The 12,274-nt window shown below is 60.9% G+C and overlaps 5 protein-coding genes across 5 annotated transcripts; 2 read left to right on the forward strand and 3 right to left on the reverse strand.

The window, feature by feature from the left end:
- Positions 1-265: 265 nt before the first annotated feature.
- Positions 266-6,430, forward strand: SDRG_11733 (hypothetical protein). Its single transcript, XM_008617784.1, has 4 exons — positions 266-537; positions 705-761; positions 809-960; positions 1,008-6,430. Exons 2-4 carry the CDS (start codon positions 753-755, stop codon positions 6,382-6,384), a joined length of 5,538 nt encoding a protein of 1,845 aa, XP_008616006.1. The 5' UTR covers positions 266-537; positions 705-752; the 3' UTR covers positions 6,385-6,430.
- Positions 6,431-6,740: 310 nt separating this feature from the next.
- Positions 6,741-7,955, reverse strand: SDRG_11734 (hypothetical protein). The gene has a single exon (XM_008617785.1). The coding sequence runs from the start codon at positions 7,937-7,939 to the stop codon at positions 6,821-6,823; it is 1,119 nt and encodes a 372-aa protein (XP_008616007.1). The 5' UTR covers positions 7,940-7,955; the 3' UTR covers positions 6,741-6,820.
- A 163-nt stretch (positions 7,956-8,118) lies between these two features.
- Positions 8,119-9,621, forward strand: SDRG_11735 (hypothetical protein). The gene has a single exon (XM_008617786.1). The coding sequence runs from the start codon at positions 8,389-8,391 to the stop codon at positions 9,493-9,495; it is 1,107 nt and encodes a 368-aa protein (XP_008616008.1). The 5' UTR covers positions 8,119-8,388; the 3' UTR covers positions 9,496-9,621.
- SDRG_11736 (hypothetical protein) lies at positions 9,496-11,324 on the reverse strand. Its single transcript, XM_008617787.1, has 9 exons — positions 11,206-11,324; positions 11,010-11,160; positions 10,872-10,962; positions 10,548-10,833; positions 10,465-10,498; positions 10,355-10,409; positions 10,184-10,312; positions 9,998-10,138; positions 9,496-9,957 (listed from the first exon to the last, which is right to left on the reverse strand). Exons 1-9 carry the CDS (start codon positions 11,297-11,299, stop codon positions 9,619-9,621), a joined length of 1,320 nt encoding a protein of 439 aa, XP_008616009.1. The 5' UTR covers positions 11,300-11,324; the 3' UTR covers positions 9,496-9,618.
- Positions 11,325-11,387: 63 nt separating this feature from the next.
- SDRG_11737 (hypothetical protein) lies at positions 11,388-12,218 on the reverse strand (the record flags this gene model as incomplete). Its single annotated transcript, XM_008617788.1, has 2 exons — positions 11,388-11,852; positions 11,904-12,218. 2 exons carry the CDS (start codon positions 12,216-12,218, stop codon positions 11,388-11,390), a joined length of 780 nt encoding a protein of 259 aa, XP_008616010.1.
- Positions 12,219-12,274: the final 56 nt, after the last annotated feature.

Raw genomic sequence — 12,274 nt, forward strand, 5'->3', positions numbered from 1 at the left:
GTTAATATATGTAGAGCGATCTAGTACATGCTATCTAGTCGGTGGCGCGGGCGATGCGAGCGTCGTAGACGGCTGCCAACGGTCCATTTGCCCGGCGATGGCATCAAGTCAGTGCGCCCGAACTTAGCGCGCACATGTGCGCATTTAAGCACCCCCCGGGTGAATTCTCTGCATTTTGGCCAATGACGGGCGGCAAATCTTCCATTTTGGCCAATGGAAAGTGGCGTTGGGGAGGGGGTCGTTTCATTTTGTGTTTTTTGGCGTGTGGGGTTTTTCGACCGAAAACCTTTGAACCAAACGGAGCCGTCCCGCTTCCCCTCGCCCGCCCACCCTCGACGACCATCTGCCGTCGACGAGACCTGCGGACCGAGAGCGCTTCACGAGACGTCCGATCACTACCTCTGTGCCCCGCTGCCGTGCTTGCTGCGACTCGTACCTTCCGAACGAGCCCCGCCACTGCTGCCCAGTCACCGTCACTTCGATTTGCGGGCCCCATCCAACGTGCGCAAACCAACTCGCTGCACGTCGACGCCCTCGGTACGTCTTCTTTGCATAAATACAAGCATGGCCCGGACCTCGCGCCGGCCGTGCGCGCCGGCCAAACGGGGTTTGTGGACCATGGCCTTTTTCCAGCGGGCCCACCCACCCTATGGCCGGCGCCGATCTTTTGCTTTGCGCATGATGCTCATGCTGCATGCGCGTAGAGTGATTGATCTACATTGAGCCATTGCTTGCTGCATTCGATTGCCGCCATGAACACGGTACGATGACGACCGCCATGCGCCAATGCGCTCATCGCCGCCGGTAGCAACTTATGAACTCGGGCTTTGAGAACGGCCTCGGGTCGCTCAACAACGCCACACCGACCTTGGACGAGAACACGACGCTGTCGACCAACGCCGACGAGTGGCGCAACAAGGAGGCGGACCGCAGCGCCCGCCAGCACATTGCGCGCATCATGTACGCCGATCGCGTCCTCGACGACGACGTCGCTCACACTGCTGTAGCTTGAGCCTCATCATGAAGAGCGCCAACCGTCCAGTCACAAACAACTACAACCCGCGGGAAATAGCGCGGCGCCTCGAACACACGCTGTACATGAACTCGGCGTCGCGCGACGAGTACAGCAACCTGTCGACGCTCAAGGTCCGACTGCAGCGCGCGCTCGACAACTCGCGACGAAGGCAGCAAGCCCAGCAGGCTGCCGCGTCGTCGACGCCTGCCGAGACGCCGGCGGCACCGGTCCCGGCCAGCGCCAAGCCCAACACTTCAGCCGCTGGCATTACAAGCTCACAGGCCCAAGTGATGCAAAAGGTCGCACAAGCGCAGATGCAAGCCCAAGCGCAGCTGCACCTACAGGCACAGATGCAGCTCCTTGCGAAGCAGTCGGCCGCGGCAGCACCGACACCGGCCGCGGCCGCGTCACCGACGGCGTCGACCTCGAACAACATCTTGGAAGAGCTCGAGCGCGAGGCAGACGAGATGGCGAATGCCGGCATCAGCGACCAGCCGCTCGAAATGCCCATGGCCGAGCTCGAGAGCGCTGTGCCGATGAACAACGTGCCGCTGAGCATGCCGCTCAACATGGGCATGATGAACAACCGCGTGCCCATGACGTACGGCATGAACCTCAACATGATGAACCAGACGGCGTACGTGCACCCGACGCAGCTCCAGTTGCAGCAGCTCCAGCAGATGCAGCTCCAGCAAATCCAACTGCAAAAGCTCCAGCAGATGCAGCAGCTGCAGCACCAAATGCAGCTCAACGCAGCGGCAAACACCCTGCCCAAAGTCGCGACGACAACAACAACAAGCGCGCCGTCGGCGACGACGCCGGGGTTTGCCGTGCCGACGCCGGCCGCGCTCGCGACCGAAGTCACCCCCAAGCAGCGCCGTGAAGAATTCCGGAAGCGGCTCATCCAGCTCAAGCACGCGAGGACGTGCCAGCTGCTGCAGTGCGAAGAAGGGTTCTGCGCCAAGGTCAAGGTGCTCCTTTCGCACGTGTCCAACTGCACAGACGCGCAGTGCACGACGATCGGGTGCAAGTCGACGCGGCAGCTGCTCTCGCACTACCGCAAGTGCCGGGACATGGCGTGCGACGTGTGCTCGGCGATCCGCACGCAGAATCCCGCGAGCCAAGCATATGTGCTTCGGCGGCAGCAAGAGCGGCTGTGCATGCTGCGCCACGCCAGCACGTGTGCGATCATTGGGTGCCCGATGAACTACTGCGCCGACATGAAGGTGCTTTGGAAGCACATTTGCGAGTGCCGGCAGACGCAGTGCACGACCGACCACTGCATTAGCTCCCGCTACGTGCTGAGCCACTTCAAGCAGTGCCCGAAATCGGACTGCGGCGTGTGCGTGCCAGTCCGGAACGCCATCAAGATCATCGACATGACCAAGAACAACCCGACCGAGCTCCAGGCGCTTGCGAACGCCTGCACGAACGACGTCAAGGTGCTCATCCGGCAGATGACGACGACTCCGATCCAGGCGTCGGACGCGCTCGACCCGTCCGAGACGGCCAAGCCCCTTGTGATCCCGTCGGCGTCGCCAGCGCTCCTAAAGAACAACAGCTTGGGCCAGCTGCCCATGCCGACAGCAGCGGCCGCCGCGATGCAGAACAAGCTCAAGCAAACCAAGGCCACGAAAGCCAAGGGACCGTTGCCGGCGGTGCCGCCGACGGCGGCCAAGCCCAAAGCTCCCGTGCCGACCGCCAAACCGCCCGGCGAGGACGCCAAGACTGCCAAGAAGAAGGACCCCGGACTACCAGGCTTGTCGCCCAACGTGCCGCCAGCGCTGACGCCGATGACGGCGCCGGCTCTTGTTGCGTCGCCGGGGCCCGGGAAAGCCAAGGCGCCGGCCAACGAGAAGGACAAGAAGATCCGGCGCAAGGAGCAGGCGCGCATTGCAAAAGAGCGGGTCAAGGCCAAGCAAGACGACCCCAAGCCGCCAGTGTCGACGCTCGTGATCACGCCGTCGGCGGTGCCCGGGTCTGTCGTGTCGAGCACGCCGAGCACGCAAGACATTTCGTACCTTGACTCGATGTCGGAGGCGCAGTTGGACGAGCACATTCGGTCGCTGCGGTTCAACTTTTGCGGGCACATCACGATCGTCGAGCTCAAGAACCGACTGCTGCCACTGCTCACAAGTCTCATGGAGACTGAGAGCGGATGGGCGTTCAACCACCCCGTGGACCCGGTCCAGTGGAACATTCCGGATTACCTGGACGTGATCAAGTGCCCGATGGACCTCGGGACGATCAAGAAGCGCCTCGAGGCCGAGCACTATGTGAGCGTCGACTCGTTTGCGTCGGACGTGCGCTTGACGTTTGAGAATTGCATCGCGTACAACAGCAGCACCAACAAGTTCAACATTGCCGCCAAAGCGCTGCTTGCGCAGTTTGAGACGGACCTCGCGGCGCTCAAGACGACGCTCGAGGACGAGCTCAACAAGCGCTGCGAGCTCCGGCGCGAAGAAATGTGCCAGCTCTGCGGCGGCGACTCGTTCAAGTTTGCGCCGTGCATGCTCTTTTGCTCGGGGCCGTGTGCCGGGCGCATTCGGCGCCATACGCACTATTACAGCGACCCGCGCGGCGAGTACCATTGGTGCTCGGGCTGCTACAAGCAGATGAAGGACGGGCCGCTCGACATGAGCTTGCTCCCGGCGTCGACGAATGCGTCGGGCGAAGAGCCGCTCAAGACCATCCTTCTCAAGGCGCACTTGCTCAAGAAGAAGAACAGCGAGGTCGCTGAGGAGCCGTGGGTCGAGTGCGACAGCTGCAAGTTGTGGTACCATCAGATCTGCGGTCTCTTCAACGAGCGCAACCATGCGATTTCGGGCGAGCAAGAGCCATTTGTGTGTCCGTTCTGCACCAAGAAGCAGCGGCAGCAAGGTGCGCCGACGTCGACCAAGCAGCCGCTCCAAGCGAGTCGGCTCCCGGTGACGCGCATGGCGACGCGGATCGAAAAGCGCGTCGTCGACGCGCTCGCCAAGGCCCAAGAAGAAGAAATGTCGCGGCTCGGGTCACTCGGCAACATTGAGAGCGACGGCAGCAGTGCGCTGCATCCCAAGTCGGAGACGCCGACGCCGTCGTTTGCCATCACGATCCGCGAGGTGCTCTCGGTCGACAAGCAAGTGCAAATGAAACCGCGCATGGCCAAGATGTTTGCGCTCAAAGGGTCGCCCAAGGCAAGCGAGGCGAGTGGGACCAAGCGCAGCAAGAATGCGAGCGAGAGTGCGTCGGCCAAGAAGGCCAAGCTCGACGAGTCCAACAAGGCCAAGAAGGTGGCCAAGAAGACCGACAAGTTTGAGCTGACGTACCGGTCGCGCTGTATTTGCGTCTTCCAGGAGCTCGACGGCGTCGACGTGCTCATCTTTACGTTGTACGTGCAAGAGTATGGCGAGCAGTGCGCTGAGCCCAACCGCGGCCGCGTCTACATCTCGTATCTCGACTCGGTCGCGTACTTTCAACCGAAAAAGTTCCGCGTCCTCATGCACCAGCAAGTGATCCTCGGGTTTTTGGACGACGCCAAGATGCGCGGGTACCACACGGCGCACATTTGGTCGTGCCCGCCGCTCAAAGGCGACGACTACATCTTCTTTTGCAAGCCCGAGAACCAGAAGATCCCCAAGGCCGCGCGGCTGCGGTCGTGGTACTCGAAGCTGCTCCAAGGCGCCAAGAAGGAAGGGCTTGTGTACAACATCTCGAACCTCTACGCCGAGTACTATGTCAAGAAGAAGACTGCGCTCGAGTTGCCGTACTTTGAAGGCGACTACTGGCCGCGGCTCGCCGAAGACCTCATCAAGCAAGTCGAAGACAAGGCGAGTGGCAAGGGCAACGGCAAGACGTCGGGCAAAGCGTCGTGCAAGACGGACGAGGTGGCGCCGTCGGCGTCGCCGCCAACGACATCGTCGACGCCGACCGAGACGCACAGCGACGCGGCAACGACCGCCACCGCGAGTGCGGTCGCCAAGCCCGTCAAGACCAAAAGCGAAGTCAACAACGACCCGATCATGCAAAAGCTCAAGGCGATCCTCGAGCCGCAGAAGGAAGACTTTTTTGTTGTCGACCTGCATCCGCGCTGCCACAAGTGCACCTCGTCGGTGATCAACAAGATGTTTTGGGCGCTCAAGACGCTGGCGCCGCCCGATGCCGTCGACAACGTCATTGAGGGACTGAAGAAGGCCAAGTCGGCGCAACTCAAGTCGTCGATGGTACCCCGGCACTACACGCACTACTACTGCGCGCCGTGCTACGAGAGCTCGAAAACAAGCCTCCTCGCGCGCGTCGAGGCCGCGGCCGCCGGTGCCAAGAAAGCCCAAGAGCTCTTGGCGCTCGTGAGCGCTGCGTCCGACCCCGCTTCGTTCAACTACAACGCGTGTGCCATCGAAGTCCAGGACCTCAAGTTTGAACTCTCGCTTTCGTGTGTCACAAGCTCGCTCCTGCCCGATCAAGAGACTGGCGCCGACCACCCGATGGTCGAGACCGCGCTCGAGCCCGACGAAGATGCGCTCATGCCGTGCGAGATCTTCGACACGCGTGAAGCGTTCCTGATGTACTGCCAGAACAACCACTGCCAGTTTGACCAAGTGCGCCGGTCCAAGCACTCGAGCATGATGGTACTGTACCACCTCTTCAACCAAGGCACGACGGGCTTTACGTTCTCTTGTGCGAAATGCGCGATGACGCTCACAAGCGGCCACCGCTGGAACTGCTCGATCTGCCTCAACTTTAACCTCTGCGACGGCTGCCGCGGCAAGGCCAAGCACGAACACCCGCTCCATGCATTCCACATTGTGTCGATCCCGCAGCCAAAGTACAAGACGTCGGCCGAGACGGACGCGCTCAACGCACTGCCCGCGCCCGCGCCGCTCCAGCAAAAGAAGAAGCAAAAGAAGCAGCCGGCGGCCAAGAAGGGCAAGGGCAGTTTGAAGAAGACGACCAAGACAGAGCCAGTGCCGGCCGCGGTACTGACGCCCGCGCCCGACGCGACACAGGTCGTGCCCAAAGTCGAGCCCGTGGCCGCGCCGGCCGCCACGCCGCCTCCGCAGCAACCGCAGCAACGGATCGTCGACCCGCAGCTGCTCGTGCAGCTCGAGCACGCCAGCTTGTGCCAAGTGGGCGACGCATGCACGTACGTCAACTGCAACCGGATGCGCGCGATGCTCAAGCACGGCGCGACGTGCGAGGCGCGCAAGCTCGGGCCGTGCCAGCTCTGCAAGCGCATCGTCGGGCTCCTCTCGGCTCACGCCAAGCAGTGCACCAAGCCCTTGAACGAGTGCAAGGTGCCCCGCTGCACGGAGATCCGACGCCTCGTGCAGCAGCACCAAATGCGCGCCGCGGCCGCCGACACCAAAAGCGAACCGGCGGCGTCGACCTAGCGTGGATGGCTGTAACTTATTTATCACAATTTGTGGTGTACGTCCATCGATCGGCTCGACTTGGCTTTGCTGATGTACCTTAAGGGCGGACGAAGCCGAGAGCGACGGGTCTCGATACTAGTAGATCACAGAATCGGCTTTGAGCGCACCCACTGTGCGGGGTAGGGCAGGGCTAGGGTAGGCGCCCCCGCGGCGAGGGTTGCAGATGAGCGTTGCCGCACACCACACAGTGCTACACCTATCGTTGTATCTATCTATCGATCGATCGACCAATCTATCTAGTGACGTCGCGTGGGATACTTGCGTCAGAGTTGACAGTCGTATGGCCACTACGTCCAATCTAAGAAGCAACGGGATCGTTTTGCAGCTTGTATAGTGTACTCGTACGAGGATTATATCTAGTACGTGGGAGCCACTAGTACGTGGGAACCACTCATCATGGAAGGTAGAGCGTCGTGAGGCACTTGGCAAAGTCCATGCCGTTGAAGGTCGTGGCAAAGACGTGGGTGTAGGCGCCCATGCGCTTGTACTGGAGCCAGTCGCCGACGCTGCGCTCTCCCATTTTCAAGTTCTTTGAGAGCACGTCGCCGCCGTGGCACGTGTCGCCGTACACGTGACTTACGAACGTCTCACGCTCGTCTTCGTGTTCGAGGGTCGGGTTGAGCTTCCCAAACGGCGCAAAGAAGAAGGAGCCGTGGATGCTCTCGTGCACAAAGTAGTCGATGACGCGACTGGCACTGCGCACGCGCTTGCCGAGAATGCGCAAATGCAGAGTGCACACGGTCTCGGCAAAGAACCGACCGGGCTCAGCGATCACGCGGAGCGTCGGCGTTGGGCCAAAGCTCGTACGCACCGCTTCGTTGATCGCAGCCACGACGCCGGCGTGCAAAGGGGATGCGAACCCCCCACCAATGTTGAGCGTGTCGATACAAAACCCAAACTCGGTGGTCGCCATGCGGATGCAGTCGGCGGCTTGCGCAATGGCTTGGGCGTACGCGGTCGGGTTCATGCAGCCCGACCCGAGGTGGAAGCAGATCCCGCGCACGGGCAGCGCGAGCGCCTTGGCTTCAGCCAAGAGCGATGGCCAGTCGGCGGCGTCGGCACCAAACTTGTCGCCCATGCGAAGCAGCGCGTTGTCGTCACCGCACTTGAGGCGCAGCGAGAGGTTGATGTCGCCAGTTGCATGCGCCTTGATCTTGTGGAGCTCGTCGATGCTGTCAAAGCTCATTTGGGCGACGCCCGCGGCCGTCGCAGTGCGAATGTCAACCTCGCGCTTCATCGGGTTGGCGTACAGAATATCATCAGGCGATGCGCCGAGCGACTGGACGAGCGCGATCTCGGCCGGCGACGCGCAGTCGTACCCAACGCCAGCCGCGTGCAGCGCCGAGACGAGGCGGACGTCCGAGTTGCACTTGACGGCGTAGAAAGGACGGATGCTGGGAAAGGCGGTGCGCCACTCGGCCATGAGGCGTGGCACCTCGGCGAGGTTGAACGTGTAGATGGCAGTCGCGTCCGGCGTCGCCTCGATCGACTCCTGCACGTGCGTCGGAAGCATGGTGGCGCGTCGCGAGCAATTCAATTATGCGACTTTGCCGCCGTGCGCCATGTGACAGGCAAAGTGAACTTGACACGCGCGCACTGACACGCGCACTCATCACGCGCTATACAAATACGCTGTGTAGTTTGAGGACAGAAGTCGGTGAACGCGCGCTCTTGGCATGCGGCGTCTCCACCCGTCTTCGGCGCTGCCCATCTCCAACCATGGTGGCACGGACAAGCGATGCAGCAACCGCCGTGCCGTGTACTGTACATACTGGCTACATAGTTGGAGTGCAAGGTGCGCTAACAAGGTGCTGTGCAAGATACTGCAAGAGTTGGCTTCAAGCCGCGCGGCGCTGCAAAGAGGGTCGTACAAGCTGCCACGTTGCTCTGTCTTTGGGCCCAGCGACATAGACACACGCTTACTGCGGCCTCCTGCTTCTTGTACACAGTACATCTCGCCATATGAAGCTCACATCGACGTTAACCGGGAGAGACTTGCTCGAGAGCCTCCAGTGGTTCTACGAGCAGTCGCCACCGACAACCGGCTCCACTTCGCCGATCGTTGCGAGCCCCATTCGACAACGACGGGGAAGTACGGTGACCCAAGACCAGCTGCACGCGGTGCAGCTCAAGATCGAAGCGCACCAAGAGCGTACGCGCGACGCTGGCGTCCTCAACACAATCGCATGGCTGCGCGCCCACGACGACGAACAGACCGCGCCAAAAGCCACGGGTTTTCTTGCGTCCGTGCTGCAGTTTTTGCATGTCACTGACGACCCGGTCCTTGCCACGGACTCGAGTAGTACCAAGACTAGCGACAAGCCGTCTTGGCGTCTGCCGCGGCACTGGGCCGAGCACTCGCTCCGCGTACAGTGGAACGAGCTCGGATACCGGCTCCTCAACGCTCCGTTCTATGTCGACATGATGCAGGCGCGCAAGATCATCCTCTCGGGCGAGCTCCTGTATGCCACCGACGACGAGTGCAAGGCGTTTGCGAGTTGGCTCGACGGGTTCTTCGTGCACATTGAACTCCTCCAGCAGCTCAAGCAGCGCTTTCTGCGTCTCAAGAGCGCTCTCTGCGGCCGACAGCTCACCGTCTCGACCCAATATGGTCGCGCCAACTCGCTCTACAACGAGTCGATTCGGTTCATGCACGCCAAGCCGATCGCGCTCTACGGCGAGAAGGTCCTCGAGTTTCTCAACGAGCTGGAGATGACGCTTTGGGACGAAGAAGAGGCAATCGCCGACGTCAACCGACACATCACCAACGCTGACGACGAGCGACACGCGGTCGCTTGCCTCTTTGCCGAAGTGAATGCGACCGAGCCCGCCGGCGTCGTCGTTGCCAAGCTCGTGGCGTGGATGCCCCAGGCGCTCGACGCCAGCGATGTCCGCGCCTTTGTGCAGCTGTTTGGCGACGACGTGCAAAGCTGCATCTCAGGCATCTGGCTCCGTGCGTACGCCCAGCACCTGCACCTCCTTGAAGCCTTTGAGGTCGACTTGAGTGCCACCACAGCCTACTCGCGGTCCCGCGTCGATGTATCACCGTTGCCTTCCACTAGCTACTAGTCTGTACGAAACCACTATCTATTCACTGGCCTCCCAATAAGTTCTTACGCTTTCTTGGTTTAAATGACGTGGCAGCCTCTGCGCGTAACGATCTTCCACGTTGCACTTGTCTTGGTCGATGACTCATGGAAGGTACGTTTCGCCAAAATCATCGACCTCGTCATGTGGTTGGTCCCACGACCACGGCTCGTCCTGCCGCGTGTTGTACGTTGTCGGCGGCCACTTGTATGGTAGCGGACAGCGGAGACCCGATGCGCGGTCGTCGTCGTTGTCGGTAGATGTCATGCCCGACCACACGAGGCGTTGGGACGGTGTCGGCAGAAACAGCACGCCGAGCTCATACGACCGGATCATAAACTGGGACTTTTGCTTTTGGTAGCTGCCCCACGCCGCTTGGCTTAGATTCGCGCTCGTCAGCAGCGCAAAGTCCAAGGTGCCGTCGACGCCGATGCGCGCAAACGTCTAGTACTCCTTCAGACAACTTGTCCAAAGATGTGTGTACCTTGATATGCGGCATGGCGCGTGTGCGCTGGAGCGACGCGGGTGGGTCCCACGTGCGAAGGTACCGGTGCAAGAACGGTTTGAGGTTCTTTAGAGGACAGGGCAGAGACCGGCCGGCCGCATAGCCTTCGATCGAGCTTCGCTACGAGCCGACAAGCTCGACGCAGCGCACGAGAGAAGGTCGTACCACTGCGGCGACAGACGGCCAGATCATGTGAAAGCCCCGTGGAGCTGGCAACGGGGACGGCGGCGCAAGCGAAAAACTGGCCAGAAAGTCCCGCAGCCACGCTTCCGTAAGGGACCCGAGGCTGGAAAACTAGGCGCGTCGTCGGGACCACATGGAACGGTGAGATCGAACCTGGGCCACGATGGGCTGGGACGGCGCGACGGCGACACCGTGGTCTTGAAGCACCCTAGATGCATCCACGTGTGAGCGACTTCCATTCGCCATCCGAGACGAGAATGTACTTGCGCAGGCGAAGATGGCCATATCGTGCCATATCTACCATCCAACGCTTTGTAAACCAAGTGACCAACAAGGACGTTGGTACCATCCGGTGTCATGTAGACGCCTGGCACCGATGCAATGAGAGTCACCGTGGCAGCGCCAAAGTCGTACAGCGATAGCTTGGCGGCCGCCATCGTCGCCACGGACGGGTGCAGCGCCGAGAGGTACTGCGTCAGCTCCTTCTCAAAGTCCGTAGTGGGTTCCGTGGCGCTTGTCGAGCGCAGTGGAAAGTCTTGGTACCAAACGCCTTGCGTTTTGGCATCCCAGTCGGACGCAACGAAGTTGGCCGTGAAGATCGCAACACGAACAGACGCCGCGTAAAAAAGCACCTGGCATCCTCAGTCCACTCACACACGGTCATCTGTACCATCATCTTGGTGTGGTGGGTGCCGTATGGAATCGGAAGCGGCGGCGCGAGTACTCGAATGTTGGCGCACGCTGCACAGGCAGCGCGCATGCTACACAGCAGCAGCCTCAGACACGACACCCGATACAGCATAGCTACGTGGTCTGGTCGCTGCCATGACACAGCAGGACGGGCACGGACGTTAGCTGCGGCGACTGCTCAAGGAGCCATGGCACATCTACCTTGTAGTTGGTCAAGATGGCGTGCGTAAAGGCGCCGGCGAGCAGGTCGCGCAGTCCGATGCAGTCGTCTACGCCGCGCATGGCTTCAAGCCGCGAGACTGCGGTGGGCGTACCGTTGGCGCCGCGTGCAGGGCTTGCGAGCGACGTCAAGCGGAACGCCATCGGCATCGGCGTCGGCTTGGAGCGCTTCACGGCCCGCTCGTCCATACGTCCTCGGAAACTCGATTTTTCAGATTTTAGATTGCACTTTTTACGGTTACGTGGCGCCAGTCCGGTTCCGAATCCCCATCGTAAGTTAAGCCAAGCAAACACCGCGGTTGTAGACAAAGTGTTTGCTGCCAATGAGCTTGCGCAGCGACGTCGTCGATGCGGGCGTCGTCACCGCGGTGAATTCGTTGCCCGTGATCGTACCCTTGGGTGACGCGGGACGACGGCAGCCCAGAAGGATCGGTACCAAGGCGTACGTCGACACGACGAGCGTGAGTGGCGCCGTCTTAAGAAGCTTGAGCTTGGCAAAGCACTTGTCACCTTCTTTCCCGCTCGGTGTGGGGCACACATTGAGCGCGACCTCGACACGGCTGGTGGTGCGCTCGACGATCGTAGCAAAACCGAGGACCGCCTGCGCACTCGGCTTGCAAAAGACTTTGTTGCCGATGCTGATCGCAGACTCTTCGCCCAGCGGAAGACTTGTGAGCAGCCGCGGAAGGCGTGTCGCTGAGAGCAGTGCATTGCGCTGAGTCCATGCGATGTCGAGAGTCCACTACGTCGACGCGTCACATTCCATCCTACAGGTTGGTCTACTTGTACGTACTTGACGGTCGTAGAGGTATCGGCAACTCATGGCTGACAGAATAGAAAAGCCCAAGCAGCTCATCAACGGATAGACGAGCCATGGAAGCAGGAGCGACCCGATGCAGGCGACGCTTGCTGTGTTGTATGCACCGGCCGGTCGGTCGACGCCGTTGATGGTGAGCGGAAGGCTCCACGCCCCAGCGTAAAACGCGTTGCTGACATTTTCAAACTGTCCGTGGGTGCAGTAGACAATGCTTCCAATGCTACTATAAACAAACAGTCGGCTCGAAAACGGCAAGAGGCGCGACGACGGCAATGGCAAGCGCTGCAGCATGACCACGCAGCAGAGCGCCACATAGACGGCGAAGGTAGCGAGCAGCACAATCGAGA

The sequence above is a fragment of the Saprolegnia diclina genome, assembly GCF_000281045.1.
Source record: "Saprolegnia diclina VS20 unplaced genomic scaffold supercont1.43, whole genome shotgun sequence".
Classification (NCBI taxonomy): Eukaryota; Oomycota; class Saprolegniomycetes; order Saprolegniales; family Saprolegniaceae; genus Saprolegnia; species Saprolegnia diclina.

Excerpts from the sequence above, each read along its gene's own strand:
- SDRG_11733 (XM_008617784.1), top strand. Across the intron at positions 961-1,007 it reads CAGCACATTGCGCGCATCAT|CTTGAGCCTCATCATGAAGA; the intron begins GTACGCCGATCG and ends ACACTGCTGTAG.
- SDRG_11734 (XM_008617785.1), bottom strand. The coding sequence starts at position 7,939 with ATGCTTCCGACGCACGTGCAGGAGTCGATCGAGGCGACGCCGGACGCG.
- SDRG_11735 (XM_008617786.1), top strand. The coding sequence starts at position 8,389 with ATGAAGCTCACATCGACGTTAACCGGGAGAGACTTGCTCGAGAGCCTC.
- SDRG_11736 (XM_008617787.1), bottom strand. The coding sequence starts at position 11,299 with ATGGACGAGCGGGCCGTGAAGCGCTCCAAGCCGACGCCGATGCCGATG. Across the intron at positions 11,161-11,205 it reads CCCTGCACGCGGCGCCAACG|ACGACTGCATCGGACTGCGC; the intron begins GTACGCCCACCG and ends TGCGCGGCGTAG. Across the intron at positions 9,958-9,997 it reads GCGCCATGCCGCATATCAAG|ACGTTTGCGCGCATCGGCGT; the intron begins GTACACACATCT and ends AAGGAGTACTAG.